Source organism: Xylocopa sonorina, chromosome 5, assembly GCF_050948175.1.
Source record: "Xylocopa sonorina isolate GNS202 chromosome 5, iyXylSono1_principal, whole genome shotgun sequence".
Lineage (NCBI taxonomy): Eukaryota > Metazoa > Arthropoda > Insecta > Hymenoptera > Apidae > Xylocopa > Xylocopa sonorina.
Window position 1 is genome coordinate 8,947,749 of NC_135197.1, and position 12,025 is coordinate 8,959,773.

At 33.2% G+C, this 12,025-nt stretch overlaps 5 protein-coding genes across 6 annotated transcripts; 3 read left to right on the forward strand and 2 right to left on the reverse strand.

The window, feature by feature from the left end:
* Positions 1-1,432: 1,432 nt before the first annotated feature.
* On the reverse strand, positions 1,433-4,024 carry LOC143423961 (polyubiquitin). The gene is made up of 2 exons (XM_076895674.1): positions 3,916-4,024; positions 1,433-3,418 (listed from the first exon to the last, which is right to left on the reverse strand). Exon 2 carries the CDS (start codon positions 3,398-3,400, stop codon positions 1,697-1,699), a length of 1,704 nt encoding a protein of 567 aa, XP_076751789.1. The 5' UTR covers positions 3,401-3,418; positions 3,916-4,024; the 3' UTR covers positions 1,433-1,696.
* Positions 4,025-5,691: 1,667 nt separating this feature from the next.
* LOC143424046 (uncharacterized) lies at positions 5,692-6,847 on the forward strand. The gene is made up of 5 exons (XM_076895854.1): positions 5,692-5,842; positions 5,930-6,187; positions 6,267-6,412; positions 6,498-6,584; positions 6,659-6,847. The coding sequence occupies exons 1-5, from the start codon at positions 5,692-5,694 to the stop codon at positions 6,845-6,847; spliced, it is 831 nt and encodes a 276-aa protein (XP_076751969.1).
* Positions 6,848-7,811: 964 nt separating this feature from the next.
* LOC143423962 (CWF19-like protein 1) lies at positions 7,812-9,702 on the forward strand. Its single transcript, XM_076895675.1, has 3 exons — positions 7,812-8,458; positions 8,545-9,205; positions 9,311-9,702. Exons 1-3 carry the CDS (start codon positions 7,845-7,847, stop codon positions 9,608-9,610), a joined length of 1,575 nt encoding a protein of 524 aa, XP_076751790.1. The 5' UTR covers positions 7,812-7,844; the 3' UTR covers positions 9,611-9,702.
* Positions 9,633-10,860, reverse strand: LOC143423968 (putative methylthioribulose-1-phosphate dehydratase). 2 transcript variants are annotated; one of them, XM_076895687.1, is made up of 5 exons: positions 10,700-10,860; positions 10,525-10,619; positions 10,193-10,461; positions 9,930-10,131; positions 9,633-9,845 (listed from the first exon to the last, which is right to left on the reverse strand). In XM_076895687.1, the coding sequence occupies exons 1-5, from the start codon at positions 10,727-10,729 to the stop codon at positions 9,836-9,838; spliced, it is 606 nt and encodes a 201-aa protein (XP_076751802.1). In that variant the 5' UTR covers positions 10,730-10,860; the 3' UTR covers positions 9,633-9,835. The 2 variants fall into 2 exon arrangements, with proteins under 2 accessions (XP_076751802.1, XP_076751801.1); XM_076895686.1 differs by having other exon boundaries at positions 9,633-9,850.
* Positions 10,861-10,923: 63 nt separating this feature from the next.
* Positions 10,924-12,001, forward strand: Vlet (COMM domain containing 10 protein valette). The gene is made up of 3 exons (XM_076895689.1): positions 10,924-11,213; positions 11,294-11,657; positions 11,731-12,001. The coding sequence occupies exons 1-3, from the start codon at positions 11,185-11,187 to the stop codon at positions 11,929-11,931; spliced, it is 594 nt and encodes a 197-aa protein (XP_076751804.1). The 5' UTR covers positions 10,924-11,184; the 3' UTR covers positions 11,932-12,001.
* The last annotated feature ends 24 nt before the right edge of the window (positions 12,002-12,025 follow it).

Genomic DNA, 12,025 nt, shown 5'->3' on the forward strand with positions numbered 1-12,025 from the left:
CGCACTTTCTCATTCAAAAAGAAGTGGAAGTCGAATGCTTTACATAAGAAAAAATACACGTTAGTGTCATATTTTATTGCTATGCACTTTCATCGTTTTGCGTATCTACTATTTCGTAATAATCAGTTTAAGCATGATCGATTGAAATTTCACCGTAACATTATTATACAAGAAGCGACGACAATTTACGTAACGTTTTTTCGTTGGAGCGTATAAAAGCAACAGTTATATTCTCATAAAAACGTGGAAGCAAAAGAATAAACGTTTATACCGATGTCAGCGTTTAATGTGATGCAACATATTAAATGCGTTTCCGTTTGTGATATAATCATTTTCTATAAACTTTCCATTTAAACGACAGATGTTCTTCTGATACTCTTTTAGAACATCACCATTTCTTAAACTCTTTTCCTCTCCCAAAAATCGCCACAATTCCTTACTTTCGAAAACCTAATAGCTTGACAATTCGGATACTCTTATAATTTTCAATATAATAAAAGGCAGCTATAATCAATGTTAACGGGTACGATTTTACCATTTCGATCGGAGTCGAACACGATTGAGCAGAGGTGTAGCAATCACGAGGCTGCTCGCAACACTTTCTATTCAGAACGTTGAACGCGATACAATTTCACTTATTTCCTTCTTGTATCGTCCGACGATTTCGTGGACAACTTTAATTCTCTTATTGTCGAACGTAACTAAGTTGTATACTAATAAAATAAATTTTCATTACGCACCATTATGAGTCAGCATTGAAATAGCAATATTCTATTTAGCTATGGAACAAAATAGCAGTGTATTAGCTTTATTTTTACTGAAAGCTAAATAAATTTGTTGTTCCTTCAAAATATAAATTTGTGGCTGCAAATGATACAGGAAATATAAGAAATAAGAAAGCACAGATCCATAGATCGAGCATGCTTCTCAATTCTACATGCATCACTGACCCAGTCCGAGCTGATCACAAATCAGTTGGAAAAAGAAAACAATGAACAATAAAAGTTAAATTAGGCAGCAAGAGAACAACAATCATGATGCTTCAATAAGTGCGCAAAAGAAGAAAAGAGCAAGGAATTCTTTACACTGAAAGTGCGTATGGAGTTCCGGGTTCATGGCTGTGGGACGACGCTGGTCACGCGATTCACGCGGTGGGATAATAATTAACCATAAAAGAGCGAACTTCCCTTCAAGGGCTTAAGGAAGTCACGAGAAGAGTCGTTAACAAACTCTCTTACACGTATTGTTTGAGCTGTGCGGGATCAAAAACGCAACGGAGAGTGCGTTGATAATTACATTTGCTTGCGAATAACGCACGCAAATATCAAAACCGGTAAAAAACAACCGATTTTGATAAACAAGTATAAAGTAGAATTTATTGTTAAGTTTCTATTTTTATATTAATAAGTGGATTAAGAAATAGTGTCAAGAGTATATTAATAATTGTTTAATGAGGATAAGTGTATTACAAGAATGCGTCCTAATATAATTGGACCACTATAATTCGCCATTCTTGACATTACACGTTATCAAATAAACTGTTATATACTGATAGCAAGAAAATTACTCAATATGAAATGTACATAAAAAAGTAATATAATGAAACTACCAATACTATCAATTTGACTAGCTGTTGTCAAAGACTCCATTTTCAAGAGATTTCCGAGACAGTTTAATTTGAACATTTATCTTGTTACTAACTGTAACACAGATTTCTCTTATTCATATGAAGCCTAGCAGTATCTTTGAACTGCTTTTCAACAAATAAAAATGAAATTTGTTGGCTTGCAAGATAAGAATGTATACCCCCCCGAAGTCTCAAAACAAGATGAAGAGTAGACTCCTTCTGAATGTTGTAATCTGAAAGAGTCCTTCCATCTTCTAATTGTTTGCCAGCAAAGATCAAACGTTGTTGGTCAGGAGGAATTCCTTCCTTGTCTTGAATCTTGGCTTTTACGTTCTCTATTGTGTCTGAAGCTTCAACCTCCAAGGTGATGGTCTTCCCTGTGAGTGTCTTAACAAAGATCTGCATTCCTCCTCGAAGTCTCAACACCAAGTGAAGTGTAGATTCCTTTTGGATGTTGTAGTCTGAAAGTGTCCTTCCATCTTCTAATTGCTTACCAGCAAAGATCAAACGTTGCTGATCTGGAGGAATTCCTTCTTTGTCTTGAATTTTGGCCTTTACATTCTCTATCGTGTCTGAAGCTTCAACCTCCAAGGTGATGGTCTTCCCTGTGAGTGTCTTGACAAAGATCTGCATTCCTCCTCGAAGTCTCAAAACAAGATGAAGAGTAGACTCCTTCTGAATGTTGTAATCTGAAAGAGTCCTTCCATCTTCTAATTGTTTGCCAGCAAAGATCAAACGTTGTTGGTCAGGAGGAATTCCTTCCTTGTCTTGAATCTTGGCTTTTACATTCTCTATCGTGTCTGAAGCTTCAACCTCCAAGGTGATGGTCTTCCCTGTGAGTGTCTTGACAAAGATCTGCATTCCTCCTCGAAGTCTCAACACCAAGTGAAGTGTAGACTCCTTCTGAATGTTGTAATCTGAAAGAGTCCTTCCATCTTCTAATTGTTTGCCAGCAAAGATCAAACGTTGTTGGTCAGGAGGAATTCCTTCCTTGTCTTGAATCTTGGCTTTTACATTCTCTATCGTGTCTGAAGCTTCAACCTCCAAGGTGATGGTCTTCCCTGTGAGTGTCTTGACAAAGATCTGCATTCCTCCTCGAAGTCTCAACACCAAGTGAAGTGTAGATTCCTTTTGGATGTTGTAGTCTGAAAGTGTCCTTCCGTCTTCTAATTGCTTACCAGCAAAGATCAAACGTTGCTGATCTGGAGGAATTCCTTCTTTGTCCTGAATCTTGGCCTTTACATTCTCTATCGTGTCTGAAGCTTCAACTTCCAAGGTGATGGTCTTCCCTGTGAGTGTCTTGACAAAGATCTGCATTCCTCCTCGGAGTCTCAACACCAAGTGCAGTGTAGACTCCTTTTGGATGTTGTAATCTGAAAGTGTCCTTCCGTCTTCCAATTGCTTGCCAGCAAAGATCAAACGTTGCTGATCTGGAGGAATTCCTTCCTTGTCTTGAATCTTGGCCTTTACGTTCTCAATTGTGTCTGAAGCTTCAACCTCCAAGGTGATGGTCTTCCCTGTGAGTGTCTTGACAAAGATCTGCATTCCTCCTCGAAGTCTCAACACCAAGTGCAATGTAGACTCCTTTTGGATGTTGTAGTCTGAAAGTGTCCTTCCATCTTCCAATTGCTTGCCAGCAAAGATCAAACGTTGCTGATCTGGAGGAATTCCTTCTTTGTCCTGAATCTTGGCCTTTACATTTTCTATCGTGTCTGAAGCTTCAACCTCCAAGGTGATGGTCTTCCCTGTGAGTGTCTTGACAAAGATCTGCATATTTGTAGATCTGAGAAACTGTTAAAAAGGGAAAGAATTCTCAATAAGAACACTGCATCAATAATTATGATGAATGACGTAATGTTTGTAATTGTTATAAAATAATTTACGAATTCTTTGAAGTATTCCGTTATTTGTATAAATATAAATGTAATATCTAATTCTACAAAATGTTAAGGCTGCGAAACCGTTGAAGGGCAGATGAAAATGGCGTCGCAATCAACGTTTAATATACGATATACGAAAAGAGCTTAGAAATTCACTTTTCGTATATAATTTAACGCTGATAATTTTATTTAACAACATCATGATTGGGATGATCGTGATTCTAAGCTTTAAACAATCTGGTCAGATAATAATGACTGTTGTGCTAACAATTTAGGAAAATATCGATCGCCAGCAAGCTCCTTATTCAGCAAGATGGAGGTTCCACGATTAAAATTTAAAATATTGTAGAATGTGAGTAGCAATGGTTTTATGCAAAAGTAGAAAATAATTAGTTAAGTTATACTTACATGCGTCGAAATAATTTACAAGAAGATCTTTGCAACGCAAGTGAAATATAAAGTTCTTTAGAAAACTAAGCACACGTAAGCGTACGAAACTATACACACGAAGTGACGCAAATAACGTAAAGTGTTTGTATATATAGACACTTAATATAGCCACCAAACTTGTAGCGTGAAACTCTCTACATCGTGATTAAAATAGTGAAATTTGTAAATGATTCACTTTTTCCATTCTTGTTTGCTTTGTAGAAACAACTTATATATACTTAACTTTAAAATAAAATTAACTAATTAAAATAAATATAAATGTATCATTTACAAAAACAATTGTAAAGTGATTACGAAATTTGGACAGATGTGCACAGGAATTACTATCATCTCTTTGTTACCAGGATATCTAGAACTCTTATGTTTTAGATGTTGAGAGCATGTTTATTAATTCGAATTTAAAATTTGCAGCCACAAATACGTAAGTGAAATTTAACACGTCGTGAAATTTAACACGTTGTGAAATTATTAAAATAGTTAGCTAAATACATAACACAGCAATGGACACATGTAAATTTATGTGCGAAACAATGGAACAATCGATTGTATACGTTTCATTTCCGCAAATAAGTGATTTATCTTGTGCAATTTGTGAAATTGATTTTGTTGAAGTTCGTGATTCGTCAGCAAAATCAAATTTTCACTGGCAAACAATGAAATGTCGGTCAGTAACGTATGAATTCCATATTTTATACTTCGTCTTTATCATTCTATGACTGATGCCTATATCTAAAAACTATGTAATAATTACAGAATACTTATTTATTTAATTTCTGATATTATCGCATCACCAGTATCAGGTACAGAACGATATATATTTGTTGTTGGACACAGAAAGCTTTTTGAAACTGGGAAACTGCAAAAAATTTTAAGAAATTTTAAACTGGTGGTTTGTTGAAAGCATGAAATATTCATTTGTTTCAGTAACTTATTATTGATTAATAGTTTGATTGTATATCGCTGATTTTCCTTTTATTTTGGCTAGTACCAAGGATTACGAGCAGTTACTAATGAACTTTACAAGAGTTGTCTTATATATACAATACAAACTAAAATAGCTCCATTGTGGTGTAAAGTTGATGATTATTTTGTTCAAGGAAAAGAGTTTTATAAATCTGTGGATGGAATTAGGGCATTAAAATTAGATATACTTATCAATGGTATTAAAATCCCTCATTTTGCTTTAGTTTCTATTTATGTTGTTTCATATACTGTAATGAAATTTTAGAAGGAAACATAAGCTTACAACTTCACGTGGAGAAAGTAAAAATTCCATGTATAAAACTGGAAGATTATCTTCCTCCATCTACTATATGCCACTTCTTAGCAGATCCTAAAGGATACATTGACTTAACTAAATATAAACTTCCATTTATACATGTATTACCAAGGTACTGATAATTTTTTTAATTTAAAAGTATACTTTTTTCAAAAGTTAATGTTTTTAATATTCTTTAGCACAAAGAAAGGAAAATTATTGTCTGTATCTAAAGAACTTCCAGAAAACTGTATTTTCAAAGATTATGATCAATTACGTAAACATTGGAAAAACATGGTATTAATATCTAAGAGTCACATATAATTTTTTTAATGCATATTGGTATACAAATTTAATGCTCATATAGATGTGTTGTGTTATAGTATGGTTATTCTTTACCAAAAAATAAAGATGGAGTTTTATATTATGAAATAAAATTTCTAATACCGAAATCAAACATTTTCATATATCCTAATATGTGTCTAACAAGTGGTCCACTAAACATTATTCCAAATAGAGACAAAAAACTCACAATTACTCAGTTTTTATCCGATATACTTATAAAATTACCCACAATTTGTGGTAAACCATTACAGATATCTGAGCATACTCCATTTAACACAGTAAGTTTGTTTCAGCAAATAATACTCAATAGTTCCTTGATATTGTTTAAAAAAATCATATTTATACTTTGCTTTACACAGAAATTTTTAGGTACAAATTTCTCATCGAATATATTGCCAAAAGACAAAGATATAGATGTAAGTTTCATGGAGAAGAATAATACTACTTCCCAATTAGAATTTTCTGCTGGTTATGCAAATGAGTTGCATAAAATGAAAAATATAAGTGCTACATCATTAGAAACACAATTGGCAAAAATTCACCAAATTCATAATATACCATTTCATGAAAATTTAAGAGTAAATTCAAGTAGAAGTACAAGAGAATTCCAAGATGGTATTAAATTTAGTAATACATACATATATGTGTATATGTTCAAATATTGTTAGAATTTAATTATAATCTAATTATATGTTGAATTTTATAGGAATTCAGTGTTTAAATACTGTACAAAATGTGAGAGGTGATTATGTAAAGAATAGTACAAATGACAATTTTACAGTATCAAACGAAGGAAGCATTTCCAACTATTTTAAAATTCAGAAACCACATCCCTTAGTTAATGAAAAACTGGTATATTATTCTTAATTTTTATCAATTATATACATACTGTATGATCTATGTATAAACCTTGACTTTTCAAAAACAGGTGAAACAGGATGAGAAACAAAAGAATTTAACACTGAAAGACAAACTAGAAAAAGCTACGTGTACTAAAAACAATAAAGAATCTGTAAAGAAAATGGTATGTTATATTGTACTCTTAAATTTTTTATTAATAATATAATAATTATACTCTATTTTACTAAAATGTTTAAGGATCAGAGTATTACTGTTGAAACAATGGCAAAAAATAATCAGTTAGATCAACTGAGAATTTGTGATCTAAGCGAGTGGCTACAACAACATTCAGTTCCACATAATTCTAAAGGAAAAAAAACTGAACTTATTAGTAAAGTGTTATCTCATATAAGGAATACTCAAATGTTACATCAATTCCGTATATAATTAATTATTATTATAAAGTATAAATTTATATAATTAATAATTTGAATTTAGAATATTAAAAGTAAACATTATTTTCTTTTCTATAGATATTGTGTACATGTTTACATTATTTAATAAATTTCTTAAATGTTACATATAAATTAAAATAAGCACAGTATACAGGGTGATTCACTACTCGTGTGACAAATTTTTACAGCTAAGAGTGAGAAATGGAGTCTTTAATATAGCTTCTTGTAGGTACGCATACTGGAGTGAAACCCTCTGTATATTACGAATTTATTGCCTTCCTGACTTTGTTTCCTGTTTTCTTTACTTCTCTCTGCTGTTCTCTCTCATCTTAATTACAGAACTTTAGAGTACTGCTGATTAAATAAAGAAATTCCTTAATTTTCATTAAGTAGAAAGAGTAAGATAAATTATATTTCTCGCTTTAGAGGTAAGAGAGAGAAAGATGCTATAAGAAAGAGTGAGACAGATGCTACCACCCTACTCCAGAACCCCTAACGCCATCTCTGTAAAAAGTGCTCAAACTGGTCGCACAGCGTTATCGACAGCGAAGTGAACTACTCAAGAACTACTGGTGCCATCTCTGCGGAGTGTACTGAAACTAATTACCGTCTAGTTTCACCGTTTATCCGAGATATGGCGCTAGTGCTTCAGTAGTTCACTTCGCTGTCGATAACGCTGTGCGACCAGTTTGAGCACTTTTTACAGAGATGGCGCCACGGGTCATTAAATAGATGTAACGTTTGATTGTGGTAGTGTAGTGGTTAATACACGTAGAATTACCAACAAACTCGGCACTGTACGTACATTAAAAACGCGGTAAAGCTTCATTGATATAAAGTTTTATTTATCACGTAGTTAAAAATAGTAAAAAATACACTACAATCGTTTTTATTACGCGATTTATAAATCTTCGACGTGACCTGCGACCACTGTATTGATATGTGTGCATATCCACTCGTTTATTGAAAATTGGGTTATATTTATAAACATGAGCGAGAAACAGAAAGTATTACTTTGTGGGGACGTGGAGGGTAATTTCAGCTTTTTATTCAACAAAGTTGAGGCTATCAATAAAAAGAGTGGCCCGTTCGATTTTTTATTGTGCGTCGGAAACTTTTTTGGAGAGAATAACTGGGAACTTGAAGCGTACAAATGTGGCCTGAAAAATATACCAGTTCCCACATACATCATTGGCGCCAATAGCGAAATTGACTTAGGTTTTTATCCAGACGTCGATGGATGCGAGATATGTCAGAATCTTACTTATCTTGGAAAGCGTGGATTATATACCGCTAGCTCCGGGCTTAAAATAGCTTACATTAGCGGCAGAGAATATAGCCCTTCAGAAGAAAAATCCGTTTGTTTCGATGAGAATGATGTTATGTCGATCAGGCAGGCTTGCTTGAAAGGCCAGCCGAGCTTTCGTGGCATAGATATATTAATGAGTTCTCCGTGGCCTATGGGTATTACAAATTTGGATCCAAATAAACCAAATTTTAAATATGAAGGTTCAAAATTGATTGCATGGCTGGCTGCTCAAGTGAAACCAAGATACCATGTAGCGGCATTGGAAGGAATTCATTACGAAAGACCTCCGTATAGGTAAATGGAATTTATGCTAGTGTTAGAACATATGTGTTTTAATGATTTATAATACAATATTGCTTACCTAATATTTTGATTGTTAGGAATCAGAGTCAACAAGAGGGTAGTATTGAAATTGCTACAAGGTTTATAGCACTTTCTTCTGTGATGAATGATGAAAAGAAGAAATGGTTATATGCATTGAATCTAACTCCTGTTGACAGGACTCGTTTATCTGATTTAGTTATGAAAACTACAGATGAAACAGATTCTCCTTATCCAAAATCAATGTTATCAAATGTACCATCTTCACAAAAATCAGAGCAACCAAAACGTACCCAGTTCTTTTACGATATGGATTCTCAAGAAACCACTACTAAGAGGGCCAAACGTTCCGATGGTTCTAACAAAAGGCAGAGACCAGAATTTGACCAAGCAAAGTGTTGGTTTTGTTTATCTAGCCCTGAAGTTTCTAAACATTTAGTAATATCGGTTGGAACAGAAGTTTACGTTGCTCTTGCTAGAGGTGGATTAGTTGAAAATCATTTCTTAATTCTGCCAATAACACATCATCAGAGCGTTTCCATTCTACCTAAAGAGGTAAAAGATGAAATGGAACAGTATAAAAAAGCTATAACCGAATACTATGCAACTATGGATAAGGTACCTGTATTCTTTGAGCGTAATTACAAAACATCGCATTGTCAGTTGCAAGTTGTACCTGTTCATAAAAATCAAGCACCAGCTCTGAAAGAAACATTCGAAGTATGTAATCCTATAAGGATCATTTTCATATTTTGAGAAATTAATAATTTAGTTAGGTGAAATTATATTTTGAAAAATAGTAATTTAACAATATTTTTGCTTCAGGAAATGGCAGAGTGTAATAATTTCAAAATATCACAGTTGCCTTTGCACACGGATTTACAGCAGATCGCAAAACCAGGTGTTTTGTATTTTTATGCAGAATTACCAGGTAGAGAAAAATTGTTCTATAGAATAAGAAAAGATTTTCCGCTCCAATTTGGTAGAGAAGTGTTAGCTTCCGATAGTATATTAGATCTTAATGATCGAGTTGATTGGAAAGATTGTCAGCTGGATATGGAGGAGGAAACAGAGTTAGCAAAACGAATCAGGAAAGAATTCCAACCGTTCGATCTAGATACTTGAAAATATATACAAATTTGACAAATCGGTATTGTAATATATGTATATATATTTATACGTGTTTTTTTTTGTAAAATATACAAAAACATTGATTTGATATCCTATAAAAATAATTTTTGAAGACGATTCACGATTTTATCCCTTTAATATTTTAAGACATAATCTTCAGGAACTGCAGCTGGATCTAATCCACTTAGTTTCATTTGTAAAGCTATATCAAATATATAATCATAACATTCTGTCCTAAATGGAAAAAAGTACATTCACAATACCTTAAAATGAAAAAAATTAAATATATTAAGTTGTATTAGTCGATACTCACATTGTCTTTGCTTGTTGCCACGTATCGCCCCAAACATAAATACCATGTCTTCTTACTAATACAGCACAAGTTTCTGGATAGGCAAGAATAGCCTCGTCTAATTCTTCTTTTAAATCCTCTTCAAATGGAGTATTTTCTATTATTGGAACTACTAATTCTTCGTCATAACGATATGCTTTCCCCAGCTTTTGATTTCTTATACCTACATTCAGTAATATTTACGTGTATGTGAAAATGAAGAATAACTAACAATCATTGTATACCTTTTATCATTTCGAGATGAGTAACACGAAACTCCTTTCCTGGCCAATGTAATGTTATCATTACAGCAAATTTTGAATGGGTATGAATTACAGCGCCAGCATTTCTCCTCGTATATGCGCACATAAATAATGGAGTGCATTGCGATTTCTTTAACTTCTTCTCCTTTGGTGGTAATTCTAAGTCGTTGCCACTGATATCTTGTACAAACATGTCATCCGGACATATCCGTTCCTTTTGAACCCCAGATGGTGCGATGTAAATTTTATCTCTGTAAAAATAGGATAATAGAAAATACAATTCTTTAAATGAAATAGAATAAGAAAATGCTAACTCGTGTTTAATGGATATTCCACCGCCAGTACCGGTTACCCATCCCAGGTTATAAAATTGTTTACATAGTTCAGGAATTAAATTTCGTGGGTGCTCCTATAATACGAACAAATTAAAGAAGTTATATATTATTATTAATACATAAATAAATAATATTTTTAGTACACATACAGTACCTTGTCGTACACAGTATTATGCGAAGACATTGTTAATAATTCCGTACAACTTGGAACGAATTTTGTTTTTTATACACGATCAAGTTCTTATCAAACTTAATTCAGTGATCACGATCGTGACATGACGTGCGCACGTGCGTTGACGTGGATGCAATAAATTTTGAGTAAACCGTAAATTATTGTTGCGAGGAAAAGAGACAAGCTCTAAAAACGCTTATATTTTTTGATCGAATATATGTTTGCGTAAATTGTATTTGTAGACCTATGTTAAAAGCTCAATTTCAGTATATACACGCCCAACTAAAATGCATATGTCACGTGTGATGCAAACATATAGCACAGAATTAACAGAGGCTTTTAAAAAGGTCCAGTGTTAACCAACCTGATTGTTAACACTGATATGGTGCGGTGTTAAGTTATGTTAAATGCCTAAGTTCAATTCTCTGTTGAAGATAATTGTATAACCTACAAATGTGTCAAGTGTCATGGCTTCTTGGGTCACAGTAACGCCACGGTAGTATTTAAATTTGACAGCTTCCCAAAATGGGTAATACATATTGTCTGGACTAACGAGGCATTAATATTACGTTCCAGGCTTGAACAGGGTCTGAAAATAGCGAATCAAGTAGACAACGGTAAATTCCGTTTACTGATCAATCGTATTTGTCAATCGCTTCAGTCTAATGTTAACCCAAAGGTATTTAGCGAAGAAGAGGAGGAGAAATTGTTGGTTTCCTTAGACTTGAAGAAAGACGATTTAGTTTGCCTCCTAGATGCGATCACATCGATTTATAAACAAGCTGTTTGCAATATTATAAAACCGCAATTAATGGAAAGCACTCTAAAGGACACTTTTAAAGTAGAGGATGATAAAGTTCAAGTATTTTTGAATGCGTGGATTACATATGGCAAAAGCATAATCGATCATTTTAGGCAAATGTCAATATTTCCTGTTCAAGTATGTATAGATTTACAGTACAACATACATGTAAATGTGATTCTGTAATATTACTTCATCTACTTCATTATAGGTGAAAGACATTGATTGGTGTTTAAACATTCAAGCTGCATCATCTACTATTAAAAAAGATGTACGCCCAATGGCATTAGTGCAATTGAACTTAACAGGGGAGGAAGAGTCTAAATTGACGGTCGAATTTAACAAAAAGGAACTTATAGATCTATATCAGAATTTAGAAAAAATGCAATCACAATTGGATTCTTTTAAATAATATTTAAATAGTTATTAATAATTATAATTATTTTAAGAAAATTTTTTACTAAATACAATATATTTTCTGACTTCCTATATTTATTATTAGATTT

Bases quoted from the DNA above. Each gene is read 5' to 3' on its own strand.
- LOC143423961 (XM_076895674.1), bottom strand. From the start codon at position 3,400: ATGCAGATCTTTGTCAAGACACTCACAGGGAAGACCATCACCTTGGAG.
- LOC143424046 (XM_076895854.1), top strand. From the start codon at position 5,692: ATGTGTCTAACAAGTGGTCCACTAAACATTATTCCAAATAGAGACAAA. The intron at 5,843-5,929 runs GTTTGTTTCAGC...AGAAATTTTTAG, and splicing joins TACTCCATTTAACACAGTAA to GTACAAATTTCTCATCGAAT. The intron at 6,585-6,658 runs GTATGTTATATT...AAAATGTTTAAG, and splicing joins AAGAATCTGTAAAGAAAATG to GATCAGAGTATTACTGTTGA.
- LOC143423962 (XM_076895675.1), top strand. From the start codon at position 7,845: ATGAGCGAGAAACAGAAAGTATTACTTTGTGGGGACGTGGAGGGTAAT. The intron at 8,459-8,544 runs GTAAATGGAATT...TTTGATTGTTAG, and splicing joins TACGAAAGACCTCCGTATAG to GAATCAGAGTCAACAAGAGG. The intron at 9,206-9,310 runs GTATGTAATCCT...TTTTTGCTTCAG, and splicing joins CTCTGAAAGAAACATTCGAA to GAAATGGCAGAGTGTAATAA.
- LOC143423968 (XM_076895686.1), bottom strand. From the start codon at position 10,729: ATGTCTTCGCATAATACTGTGTACGACAAG. The intron at 10,620-10,699 runs GTACTGTATGTG...TTCGTATTATAG, and splicing joins ATAATACTGTGTACGACAAG to GAGCACCCACGAAATTTAAT. The intron at 10,132-10,192 runs GTATACAATGAT...TACTGAATGTAG, and splicing joins TCATCTCGAAATGATAAAAG to GTATAAGAAATCAAAAGCTG.
- Vlet (XM_076895689.1), top strand. From the start codon at position 11,185: ATGGCTTCTTGGGTCACAGTAACGCCACG. The intron at 11,214-11,293 runs GTAGTATTTAAA...ATTACGTTCCAG, and splicing joins TGGGTCACAGTAACGCCACG to GCTTGAACAGGGTCTGAAAA. The intron at 11,658-11,730 runs GTATGTATAGAT...ACTTCATTATAG, and splicing joins TGTCAATATTTCCTGTTCAA to GTGAAAGACATTGATTGGTG.